Source organism: Doryrhamphus excisus, linkage group LG15, assembly GCF_037039965.1.
Source record: "Doryrhamphus excisus strain RoL-2023G ecotype Guam linkage group LG15, RoL_Dexc_Guam_v1.1, whole genome shotgun sequence".
Lineage (NCBI taxonomy): Eukaryota > Metazoa > Chordata > Actinopteri > Syngnathiformes > Syngnathidae > Doryrhamphus > Doryrhamphus excisus.
The window spans coordinates 15,378,639-15,392,029 of record NC_136371.1 but is presented as its reverse complement, the minus strand read 5'-3'; the positions used below and the strand labels follow the sequence as shown (position 1 = coordinate 15,392,029).

The window sequence follows — 13,391 nt, the reverse complement described above, 5'->3', positions numbered from 1 at the left end:
CAGCGGTTGTTTTACACAATGGAGCGCAGTGTTGGCGAGCCGTTTGTTGCTTCCGCAGGAAATAGTTTTGTATTTCAGCGCACGACAGCAGGGGAAGTTCCAAATGTGTCAGAAACTTGATGTTTTGGGATACGTCATTCCCCGAGGGAATAAAGGCGCCAGTGAGGATGATGCTGAGCTCAAGTTTGGCAGCTTCTACACCCTCGCTCTATATTTATCAGCTACCTGCAAACTTGAGATGATACCGGCTTTGCCTAAATTAAATCCTGGTAAGTAATTACTTGATTGCATTAAATGCAAACTAGACCCAAAAGAATTTTGTCCTTTGTCCACATTGTTCCCCTGTGATGAGGAGTATACAGGAGTATATACTGTATCCCAGTCTCCTCCCACCAGGGGGGCGTACTGAGGCATTCCCCAGGCCAGCTGTGAGACAAAATGCATCCTCCTACTGGCTGGGCATGCCTGTACCACCTCACACCTCCTCAGGGAGGCATCCAGGAGACTTCTGTGTTAGATGACAGAGTCACATGGACCTGCTCCTCTCCATGTGGAGGAGCAGTGGCTCGACTCTAAGCTCCTCTTAGGGTGAGTTGAGCCACCCATCCATCCATTTTCCTCCGCTTATCCGGGTCCGGGTCGCGGGGGCAGCAGTCTCCGTAGGGAAGCCCAGACTTCCCGGTCCCAGCTCCACCGGGAGGACACCAAGGTGTTCCCAGGCCAGCTGTGAGACATAATCACTCCAGCGTGTCATAAGTCTGCCCCAGGGTCTTTTCCCAGCTGGGCATGCCCGGAACACCTCACCAGGGAGGTGAGCCACCCTACAAATGAAACTGAGATCTTGCTCTTTTGGTGGGTACCCGAAGCTCATGGTCATATGGGTAAGGGCAGGAATATAGATCCACGGATAAATCCAGACCTTTGGCTTCTGGCTAAGCTCTCCCACAGCACAGCATGCTTTGCTGAGCCACCTGTCAATCAAAAAGATGCCACTCCCAGCCCAAAGGGTGCACTTCACCCATTTCTGCCTGAGAACCATGGTGCTTTATTCACTTTCAGCTGTGAATGACCCCAGTAAATGCTGAAGGTCACGGCTTTATGAGATCATCAGGACCACATCCCAAATTGGACAACGCTTTGGCTGCGTATAGAAATTATTTCCCCGCAAAATAATAAACACAACAGGTGACATAAAGTATTAGACTGCCTTGTGAACACTTGGGCCATGCTCCTCCACAAATCCTGTAATTATTTTAATTTAATTTTAATTAAATTATTATATGCGGTTCAAACGCTGCAACAATCTGTTGCTTTTTCAGGTATCACACCAGAAGTGACAAATCCCATCGGTTCACGTCCTCACGTTACATCCAGCGAGCTGCCCTACTGCTACGGCATGGTGCGTGCTGCCGTGCTCAATGCCTGCAAGACATCCTTCCACATGCATCGCAGAAAGAAGGGTCAGAGTTCACCTGGTGAGGTTTTTATGGCTTTGCCTAACGATCGAGCCAGCAGCATCCGCCCGTCCTCGCCGCAAAAACAATACAGGTAAACGTTAGCAACACACAAGTAACACAAGATGCATAAAAATGACCTCTTGATGTTATGCTTACAGGACCATCTTCACTGGAGTACACCGGTATAGCTATGTGGATTCAGACTATGCCTTTACTTGGAAGGAGTTGGCGCAAAGACAGAAACATAGACAGGGTTACGCCGATTTCTTCAGGCAACTCAGAGAAGCACGCCTGCAGAAGATCAAGACCAAGTAAAATACAAATACATAATTATTCACCTATTACTGTAAATGTAATTTATTGTCTAAAGTGTCTAAACCTGCAGTAGTTGTCAATAAAATAGTCCTATAGACTTCAATATGGAAAGTTTGTGATTTTAATGATTTTAATTTGGTTACAGGCAGGATATACAAGAGGACAACTTTGGGCTTATATCCTCTCAAGGCCTTGTACCACCTAAGATTCTTCTCAGTGACATAGATGCCAATCAGAAGTCCAAGAGGAGGCCAAAGCATGCTTCCTTTGGCCCGTCCCATGGCGTGATGCCCGGCATTGGGCAGGTCAGTGCCATAACACATGGTCATCTATATGTTAAGATTAAGATTAAGACATGCCTTAATCTCACGGTGGTTGAGTGGTTAGTGCGCAGACCTCACAGCTAGGAGACCAGGGTTCAATTCCACCCTCGGCCATCTCTGTGTGGAGTTTGCATGTTCTCCCCGTGCATGCGTAGGTTTTCTCCGGGAACTCCGGTTTTCCTCCCACATTCCAAAAACATGCTAGGTTAATTGGCGACTCCAAATTGTCCATAGGTATGAATGTGAGTGTGAATGGCCTCTCGCCTGAAGACAGCTGGGATAGGCTCCAGCACCCCCGCGACCCTCGTGAGGAAAAGCGGTACAAAATGAATGAATGAATGAATGAATATGCCTTAATCTTAATCTTAACATATAGATGACCATGTCAGTGCCATAACACATGGTCATCTATATGTTTCGGGTCCGTAGTGTGGGCACCGTAAGGCAGATCATTTGCCTGAATGGAAATGCAGGCAGAACAGCAAAATGAGGATGTTGCATAGTGTTCCCTTGCAGATTGCGTCTCTTTATTTAACACACACAAACTCAGATACAAAATACACATCTTTCAAGTCACTCAAGTTATTTGCATTTCCGTTCTCAATTACTTATCACTTTAACATCACTTTTACATTTCACATTTCCAGGTAATCTAATTTCCTTGCAACTAATCACACATGTTTTGGCACACATCACCATTAATTGCATTTGTTTGTTCTAACAACCCTTCTAAACATTCTACAACCTGCTTACATTGCAGACCTCACAGCTACGTAGGAGACCAGGGTTCAATTCCACCCTCGGCCATCTTTGTGTGGAGTTTGCATGTTCTCCCCGTGCATGCGTGGGTTTTCTCCGGGTACTCCGGTTTCCTCCCACATTCCAAAAACATGCTAGGTTAATTAGCGACTCCAAATTGTCCATAGGTATGAATGTGAGTGTGAATGGTTGTTTGTCTATATGTGCCCTGTGATTGGCTGGCCAGGGTGTACCCCGCCTCTTGACCGAAGACAGCTGGGATAGGCTCCAGCACCCCCCCCCTCGCGACCCTCGTGAGGAAAAGCGGTAGAAAATGAATGAATGAATGTTACTTAATATTGTATCTCCTATAAAGGTGTCAGAGGAATCGCATGCAGTTCCAGCTACTAGCCAGGAGGTGGCAGACTGTGACAGGACTCTGACAGCTCAGGAGCTTTACCAGGTTGTCATCGGTAGGTTTTCACTATTTTGGGTGTAAGTGTAATGAGAGTGATATGTATATGTATGCATATTTATATATGCTGTCTCATCTTCTGACAAGGTCCAGCATTGGTGGATTTCGGCGAAGTGTGTGTGGATTCTGTGTGTGTGCAGAACCTGGAGCTGATCAATCATCTGTCAGTGTTTGTGAGGGTCCAGTTGGAGGTGGACTGCCCCGAGCTGCAAGGATCATCCCCACTGTCTCATGTGCTCCCACCGTGGTCCCGTAACCAAATACCGCTCACCTTTCAAAGCCAAGGGCTGGGTCGTTTCTACAGGTGGGAGGAGATAACAGCTTTGTGTCCACTTGCATTTTTCATTATATCAATAAATATATATTTTTTTAGTATTCTTTGGTACATTTGGAGCATTTTGATGAAGCAATGAGGAAATGATGTTTGGTCAGTGATGTGGGTGGATCTGTGGACACTGAGAGGCGTTGCTATTTAATATATATATTTGGCTCGACAGTTTGTGACACATTTAGGGACAAAAGAAAAAGAAAACAAAAACCTACCACTTCCACAAGAAATGGGAGGAGAACGTATTATGTTCTGCATTATGTCAGACATGCCATGACTGACTCTATGCAGTGTCATGTATTATTAATTACGAATAATTGCGAAACATTGATCACTTTTTATAAAATTTTGAAAAAAACAGCGATAGATTCAGGGACCGGTGTTCAAACTTCAATGTAGCAAAGGACAACTGGATACGTATATTTAACATTTCTATTTATATTAAAAAAATCTCTAAAATTTAATTTAACATTTATATATGGAAATTATATTTGCATTTAAGATTTATATTTAACTATATTTTTTAACTATTTTTCATAATTCAAGTTAATTTTTACCTTTAATTTACCTTCATTTATAAAGTACATACATTTTGATTTAGCATCTTTTAAAAGGATTTTTAGATTCATTAATATTGATATTTAACATGTAGATTTCAGTTTTATATATATATATTAGATTTAACCGACCAGTTCAGAGTGTAACCTGCCTCTTGCTTAAAGTCGACTGGGATAGGCTTCAGCTTCATGAATACATAACCACTCTGGGGATCAGAATCTTTGCTGGTTCAAGTATAACCTTAATTTCATTTTTTTACAGGTTGGGTTTAATATTTTATTTTCATCTGCAGACCTGTGACCTACTCAGTGAATCAGCAACATCCTGGTCAGATTCTGGTCAAAGCCCAGGTTGTCCGAAATTACCTGGAACTGTCCACCCACCTGCTGATACTGGGTCCCACCCGGAACCTGCTGGCCTCATCAGGATACAGGAGCTGGATTACCCTTCGGAACCCACGTAACCAGTCAGCTGAATTCACATGGTGCCCCATTGTTCCAGAGAGCGGCATCCTCTTCTCCATTCGACCAGCCACAGGTTCTGACCGTGTTTCTGTTCAGATTACTAACAGGATTACTTCCAGTCTTTCTCTCTCCTCCAGGTACAGTGGAGGCATACAGGGAACTCGAATGTGAGGTGGTGTGGCACAGCTCTTTCTCATCCCCTCAGGAAGGAGACTTTGACCTCTTTGTCGTTGATGGCAACATTCAACGCCTTCACTGCATTGCTGAGGTCTCAAATGAAAACTTCTCATTTACATTTACTTCATTAGTACTTAATTTCTTAGCCAATGTATGAGGTGCAAAATATGGACTTTTTTTGGACAGAAAAGAGGTTTAGCACTGCAGCAATGTTTGCATTTCTTCATCTGAAGTTCATCTGAATCAAGAAAAAGTATGGCGTACAACAAAATTAGTCATCACAGTGGGTTTCAAGTTATAAGTATGATTTTTTTCGTGACTGACTGATGGAAATCTAAACAAATTATTGAGTTTTTGGGTTGAATCCATCAGAATTTCTGTATAAAAAAGGCTTGTCCAGTACTGGTTGGAGTCAGGGGCAATTCCACAGTCACAAATTATTAGGGTAGGGTGTCCCTAACATATGATAGACATATGATTTTATGGACATACTATTTTATGCAAAATAATAAAAATAAAATGAGAAATATTTTATTATTTTTTTTTTTTACTATTTTTATTAATGTAAGTATAGAGAACTACCCATTGTTTAATAAATAATTATTAAATTTAATTAATAACATTTAATAATTAATAAATTAATTAAATAAAATTGAATATATATTTTTTATGCATTACATACTTTAAAAAACAATTTAATAAGATTATAATTATTTAGTATAGAGAACTACCCATTGTTTAATAAATAATTAAATTAAATTAATACAATTTAATAATTAATAAATAATTAATTAAATAAAATTGAATATATTTTTTTATGCATTACATACTTTAAAAAACAATTTAATAAGATAAATATGTAATTGACCATGTATTATTTATTATTACTACTGTGCTTTGATCTATCTAAGTATGTGACATCATTCCGGGTGAGACATTTTCCTGAATTGAATGATTTTCTTTTGATCATGTCTTCCTAGATTGGAACCACGAGCGTCGAGCAATCAGAGGACCGGCTGATGTTTGAATCCGTGCCTCTCAATATGCCTTCTATTCGAACAGCAATCTTACACAATAAAGGAAATAACCATGCCTACTACCGAGTAAGTACACTGTTGGAGTTGTGGCATAGTGTTTGTGCGTACATTGAAATGATTTGTCTGTCTGCAGGTCCTCGATGCGTGTCCTCTGCCATGCATGCTAGTCAGCCCGTGCGAGGGTGTGGTGCCCAGTCGGGGAAAGACTGTCCTAAAGATCCAACTCAACCCCGATTCTGTCATCAAGTTTGACACTCGCATTGAGGTAAGAGTGGGGTGCCCAGCGTCCGACACGGGAGACACTTCTTTTGTTCGCCTGTGGCATATTCTTGTAAAAAATAACATTGGAAACATTACAAAGGATGAACCGGGCTACACTGAAGAGAAAATAATCTACACTTGTAAAAGATGAATATATAGTGGCTGGCCCGGAGGCCTGCGGCGGAAGGAATACTTGAAGTTCTTTTCAATCCCACCGACATACCTTCCAGAGACAAAGCAGAGTCTTGAACCTTGGTTACAAGTGGTGCAATGTGTTTGTGCGAGAGTTTGCCCGACGGATCGATCTGTGCTTTGTGGACTGGAAGAGGCATTTGACCGTGTCCCTGCAAAGGTACTCCAGGAGCTGTGTTGTGCAAGTTCTTAGTTCTCATGAACGAGTTCCAACTTCAGTTCACACAGTATACATATGAATAGTTCATGTTCGTAATTCAATATTGAACTAGTTCAAAGTTCATTCATTCATTTTCTACCGCTTTTTCGTCACGAGGGTCGCGGGGGGTGCTGGAGCCTATCCCAGCTGTCTTCGGGCGAGAGGCGGGGTACACCCTGGACTGGTCGCCAGCCAATCAAAGGGCACATATAGACAAACAACCATTCACACTCACATTCATACCTATGGACAATTTAGAGTCGCCAATTAACTTAGCATGTTTTTGGAATGTGGGAGGAAACCGGGGAAAACATGCAAACTCCACACAGAGATGGCCGAGGGTGGAATTGAACCCTGGTCTCCTAGCTGTGAGGTCTGTGCGCTAACCACTAGACCACCGTGCTGCCCAGTTCAAAGTTCAGTTCATTTAATTTTTTTTAGGTGAAAAATGAGAATGAATGACCGAATGACTTAAAAGAAAACTATGACATGGATTGAACAATATTAATTATAAAGTCATACCTATGCTTTTTAGTGTGGTGTGAATGGTTGTTTGACTATATGTGCCCTGTGATTGGCCAGCGACCCGTCCAGGGTGCCGAAGACAGCTGGGATAGGCTCCAGCATGCCCGCGATCTTCGTGATCTTCGTGAGGATAAGCGGTATAGAAAATGAATGAATTAATTTATGCTTATTAGCCTATGCTGTTTATTTTGCCACAGCAAAAAGCTGAAATAAATTAGTAAACACAGAGCTATATGTGTCCGGAAGTACTCGGGAGCGCTTGGAATGGTGACCAATCACAGCGGAGTGGGCCTACCTAGAGGAGGGCCAGGGGTGAAGTAGATTAAACAGACCGTTTGGGTCGGAAGCAGGAAGTCCATGGAAACACAGCAGAAAGCGGTGCAGAATCTGGAAGATCTAGAAAGCTTTCTGTTCCGCTTATCGCATGTTGCTGCTCCATAGGAGTCCACAAAGTGCTGAAAATGAGCATGATAGGTCCCCTTTCAGAATCGCTGGATTGTTATGCTAGTGTGCTCAATGCTTCGTTAGTAATGCAGAGTACGTAAGTAAGTGCTGTAATGCGGTTGCTGTACCAGAAATGGATGTATGGATAGTTGCTGGCAATTTATTAATTTATCAAGTAAAAAGTAATGTCAGCCGCAATACAATTAAATACTTTTTTTTTAAAGTATAGTAAAAATACTATTCAACACAATAATTAGTTGTATTTATTACAGATAGCCATCAGGAACATGAAGTCCATTTTGTTCCGTGTCGGTGGATCAGTGGAGGCTCCCAATGTTGACGTCAGCGTGGTGAGTTTTATGTCAAGTTTCTTAACATGCAATATAATAGTTTTGTAATTGTTCTTGTTATTGTTGGAATTAATTCATTTTTAAAAAGTAATTAGTTTTCAGGGTTTCCTGACCATGAGCAAACACAACTCTGATGTGTAGTAGTCATTTACAAATTGGGAGTGAAGCGTTGTAGATATCAGTGCATAATATTTTTGCATTGTATTTTGCTTGCTTTGCTATTATATTTTTGCTCTACTGTATTTGCTATTTGTACCTTATTTTATAATTTTATTTTACTGTACTATTTTGCATAGTAGCATTCCCTTATTTTCTATCTATCTATCTATCTATCTATCTATCTATCTATCTATCTATCTATCTATCTATCTATCTGTCTATCTGTCTATCTGTCTATCTGTCTATCTGTCTATCTGTCTATCTGTCTATCTGTCTATCTGTCTATCTGTCTATCTGTCTATCTATCTGTCTATCTATCTATCTATCTATCTATCTATCTATCTATCTATCTATCTATCTATCTATCTATCTATCTATCTATCTATCTATCTATCTATCTATCTATCTATCTATCTATCTATCTATCTATCTATCTATCTATCTCTCTATCTCTCTATCTCTCTATCTCTCTATCTATCTCTCTATCTCTCTATCTCTCTATCTCTCTCTACCTCTCTCTACCACTCTCTACCACTCTCTATCACTCTCTATCACTCTCTATCACTCTCTATCACTCTCTATCACTCTCTATCACTCTCTATCACTCACTATCACTCACTCACTCGCTCTATCACTCACTCTATCACTCACTCTATCACTCACTCTATCACTCACTCTATCACTCACTCTATCACTCACTCTATCACTCACTCTATCACTCACTCTATCACTCACTCTATCACTCACTCTATCACTCACTCTATCACTCACTCTATCACTCACTCTATCACTCACTCTATCACTCACTCTATCACTCACTCACTCTATCACTCACTCTCTCACTCACTCACTCACTCACTCACTCACTCACTCACTCACTCACTCACTCACTCACTCACTCACTCACTCACTCACTCACTCACTCACTCACTCTATCACTCACTCACTCACTCACTCACTCACTCACTCACTCTATCACTCTATCACTCTATCTATCACTCACTCTATCTATCACTCTATCACTCACTCACTCTCTATCACTCACTCTCTATCACTCACTCGCTCTCTATCACTCACTCACTCTCTATCACTCACTCACTCACTCTCTATCACTCACTCACTCTCTATCACTCACTCACTCTCTATCACTCTCTCTATCACTCACTCACTCTCTATCACTCTCTCTATCACTCACTCACTCTCTATCACTCTCTCTATCGCTCACTGTCACTCACTCACTCACTCACTCTCTATCGCTCACTCACTCACTCTCTATCACTCACTCACTCACTCTCTATCACTCACTCTCTATCACTCACTCTCTATCACTCACTCTCTATCACTCACTCACTATCACTCACTCACTCACTCACTCACTATCACTCACTCACTCACTCTCTATCACTCACTCTCTATCACTCACTCACTATCACTCACTCACTCACTCTCTATCACTCACTCTCTATCACTCACTCTCTATCACTCACTCTTTATCACTCACTCTCTATCACTCACTCTTTATCACTCACTCTCTATCACTCACTCTCTATCACTCACTCTCTATCACTCACTCACTCTCTATCACTCACTCTCTATCACTCACTCACTCACTCACTCACTCACTCTCTATCACTCACTCTCTATCACTCACTCTCTATCTCTCACTCACTATCACTCACTCGCTATCTCTCACTCTTTCACTCATACTAAATTCTCTTCTACTAAACGTATAAAAAAATAGATGTAATTTTTCTAGAATAGAGTCAAAATATTAAGGGAACTCTACCCACCTCTCCTTAGTCATTGTTCCAATTCCACGGCATCCATGTTGGCTCTCAGAGAGTGGCGCCCTTCAAGCTGACGAATCGCTCATCGGCTGCTGCTCGGATCACCTTCGACCTGTCTCAATACCCCGACTTCACTCTGCGTCTTCCTCAGTCCCTTGCAAGTATGCACCCCGATCTGATCCACCCTCCGCCGTGACATGACGCCTTTTCACATTGGCTCTTTAGCGCTTGTACTTATTTTTTTACAAGAAAAGACGCTGACTCACGGTGTGAGTGTTCTGGAGCTACAGGGTCACCAGACAGTCAGCTGTTCTCTGGTCCTCTCCCCTACCGAGGTAAGAAGCTCAGTCCAGGCGGTCCTTGTGTTACGAGAGACTCCTATAAAAGATTAATACTGCACTAAAAGAAAAGGACAACAAGTTACGTGTATTCGGTGGAAGAATACACAGGCAGAAGACTCTTCGGTAAAGTGAAAGTGCAAATTCGACATCGTAACATGCTCAAAGACGGTGGAAAAATGCCAACCAACATTGGTCACATCTTGATCCAAACCGTTGGACGGTTGTGAAGGATAAAAGTGGTATTTTTGAACATGTGTCCTATGAAATGGACAGTGATAACTAAGCAGCATAGTGGTCTCCTCCCGAAACAACCACAGGGATAAAAGTAGAGTTCTTACTTTTTAAAGTTTTTAAAGCTCTGACCTGCACTAAAGCTCAAAATGACTTTTACCTAGACCTAGGACCTACGATCTAGACACACAGACACACAAAAATTGTGAAGAATAGTAAAATAAAGTGTTTTTCACCACAGCCGGCCGAGTATGACTTTTACCTGCCGTTGACTGTGAGTGGAATGATGTGGCCTGTTGGTTCCCCGCCGCCTTCCCCCTCGTCCGTCTCCACCTTTTTATCATCGGGATGCAGCAAGACCATTGTGAGAGTGCTGCCTTGGTCCGTCGGCATGAAAACACAACAACCACGGATACAAGCCACAGGTGGGCTCCCTCAGGTGATGACAATTGTGATGCAGGTTTACAATATCGCCGAGTTCTTTTATTATTATTTTTTTTAATAGTGCTGTGTGCCCCATTGGAATTGTCCCCATCAAGTCTCCAGTTCCTGGTGGGGCCTGCTCAGCAACAGCCTCACTATTATACAAAGGTACATTTCCATACTAACAACAGTGGGACTTGTTTAAAGTTCATTCAGGTGCTGGCGCCCAGCTGTCTTCGGGCAAGAGGCGGGGTACACCCTTGACTGGTGGCCGGCCAATCACAGGGCACATATAGACAAACAACCATTCACACTCACATTCATACCTATGGACAATTTGGAGTCGCTAATTAACCTAGCATGTTTTTGGAATGTGGGAGGAAACCGGAGTACCCGCAGAAAACCCACGCATGCACGGGGAGAACATGCAAACTTCACACTGAGGGTGGAATTGAACCTGGATCTCCTAGCTGTGAGGCCTGCGTTCTAACCGCTCATCGTCCGTGCAGCCCCTATTTCAGTTTATTTGAATAAATATTTTGTCTCACGGCACGGCGGTCGAGTGGTTAGCGCGCAGACCTCACAGCTAAGAGACCAGGGTTCAATTCCGCCCTTGGCCATCTCTGTGTGGCGTTTACATGTTCTCCCCGTGCATGTGTGGGTTTTCTCCGAGTACTCCGGTTTCCTCCCACATTCCAAAAACATGCTAGGTTAATTGGCGACTCCAAATTGTCCATAGGTATGAATGTGAGTGTGAATGGTTGTTTGTCTATATGTGCCCTGTGATTGGCTGCCGACCAGTCCAGGGTGTCCCACGCCTCTTGCCTGAAGACAGCTGGGATAGGCTCCAGCACCCCCGCGACCCTCGTGGGGAAAAGCGGTAGAAAATGAATGAATTCTTGCTTTATCATATTGTGGCTCTACTTAAAACCTCATTAAGGTCCAAATTTGCATAATTCATATTCTAGTGACTGGTCTTAAGATTTTGATCAGGTCTATGGCAGCTGACGCCCCCCGTTTAAAAGGTGAAAGTAAAGTTTGTGGACAAGTGAGGAATATGCTTGTGTGAGTGAGACCAATGCATCTATTGTGTTTCTCCCAGTCATATGAGTCATATCTAAGTGTTGTACTTTTATTGTGCTATGTGAGTGTGTGTGTGTATCAAGTAGTCTTGAAATAACTGTGGAATGCCTGATGTGATTTGTCAGCCACTCAATAAAGGTCCTGTCTTCCACAGACATTGAAGCTGCAAGCGGCGTGCGAAGACAGCGTCGCTTGGATCAACATCCACGGGAAGCGCTTAGGCTGGCGGTTGGAGTGCACTGAAATGACATCGCCACCGGACGAAATCGCGGAGGGCCAGCCTCGTCTGTTTGTGTTTCCATCATCGGGTTGCCTTGCGCCTGGCCAGGAAATCTGCTTGGCAGTCAGTGTCATGCCTGAGACTACCCCAACTTGTGAGAAATGATCGGGAAACACATTCACATTCATCTTTGTGGTCACTTTTATTTATTCTTTTTTTTTTAATTTTCTGTCCTGGTAGGTGCAGTGAAGAGACTTACCCTCAGTTTTTATCTGGGAGACACCGAAAGCGAGATGCGTGAGCCGTACAAAGAGCTGCCAATCACAGTTGTCCACCAGCTGCCCAATGTTACCATCACGCCCTCCCAACTGCTCCTGACCCCAGTCCCCCTGGAAAGCAGCATCACAGCCAGACTCAACCTACTGCTGTCAGGATATACAAGGTGGCCAATAACTTTAAACATTTCATGATGTCGAAAGAATGTGTGCCAGCATGAGGCAAGTTTATTTCATTGCACTTGGCACTTTTTGTGTCTTTGACGCATAACAACAACAAAAGTGACATTGTTCTTGTTTTTTTGTCATAACATGAGGTCCGCCTGTATCTCGACATGGAGATGTGTGTTGGTTAAGTAGCTTTGAAACCATCCCCCTGATGCCATTCATTCATTCATTTTCTACCACTTTTCCTCACGAGGGTCGCGGGGGTGCTGGAGCCTATCCCAGCTGTCTTTGGGTGAGAAGCGGGGTACACCCTGGACTGGTGGCCAGCCAATCACAGGCCACATATAGACAAACAACCATTCATGCTAACATTCATACCTATGGACAATTTGGAGTGGCCAATTAACCTAGCATGTTTTTGGAATGTGGGAGGAAACCGGAGTACCCGGAGAAAACCCACGCATGCATGGGGAGAACATGCAAACTCCACACAGAAATGGCAGAGGGTGGAATTGAACCCTAGTCTCCTAGCTGTGAGGTCTGCGCGCTAACCACTCTGACACCCCTGATGCCATATTGTTCTAATTTGTTCATTGAGATGTTATCTACTGTATGTACAGTACACAACCCAGCTAAGTATGTTGTATGTTAGCATACATGTTGTATGTTTTGCAGTGGAACCAGTTTATCAGCACATGTGGATGAGGTGGAACTTTTGGATGGAACCAAGGTGCAGCCAATCTGTGTCACCTTCCCCGAGGGCAACACCATCCCCGCTCAGGACAAGGTCACCGTTGACTGACTTTGACCATGATGTTGATTGACATGTCATCCGTGTGACTGATGCATTGACATTATCAA

The 13,391-nt window shown here is 43.0% G+C and overlaps 1 protein-coding gene across 1 annotated transcript in view; it reads left to right on the top strand.

The window, feature by feature from the left end:
- The window catches only part of LOC131104395 (cilia and flagella-associated protein 47-like), a 52,820-nt gene that overhangs the window by 5,145 nt on the left and 34,284 nt on the right, over positions 1-13,391 (top strand). Inside the window, exons 10-28 of the mRNA XM_078796829.1 lie at positions 59-269; positions 1,320-1,548; positions 1,616-1,768; positions 1,918-2,081; positions 2,669-2,676; positions 3,210-3,306; positions 3,396-3,612; positions 4,487-4,731; positions 4,796-4,926; positions 5,816-5,938; positions 6,006-6,137; positions 7,766-7,843; positions 9,803-9,950; positions 10,039-10,124; positions 10,603-10,786; positions 10,867-10,952; positions 12,022-12,241; positions 12,328-12,529; positions 13,206-13,317. Of these exons, the coding sequence (XP_078652955.1) occupies positions 59-269; positions 1,320-1,548; positions 1,616-1,768; positions 1,918-2,081; positions 2,669-2,676; positions 3,210-3,306; positions 3,396-3,612; positions 4,487-4,731; positions 4,796-4,926; positions 5,816-5,938; positions 6,006-6,137; positions 7,766-7,843; positions 9,803-9,950; positions 10,039-10,124; positions 10,603-10,786; positions 10,867-10,952; positions 12,022-12,241; positions 12,328-12,529; positions 13,206-13,317 (2,826 nt within the window). The remainder of the gene's footprint in view (positions 1-58; positions 270-1,319; positions 1,549-1,615; positions 1,769-1,917; positions 2,082-2,668; positions 2,677-3,209; positions 3,307-3,395; positions 3,613-4,486; positions 4,732-4,795; positions 4,927-5,815; positions 5,939-6,005; positions 6,138-7,765; positions 7,844-9,802; positions 9,951-10,038; positions 10,125-10,602; positions 10,787-10,866; positions 10,953-12,021; positions 12,242-12,327; positions 12,530-13,205; positions 13,318-13,391) is intronic.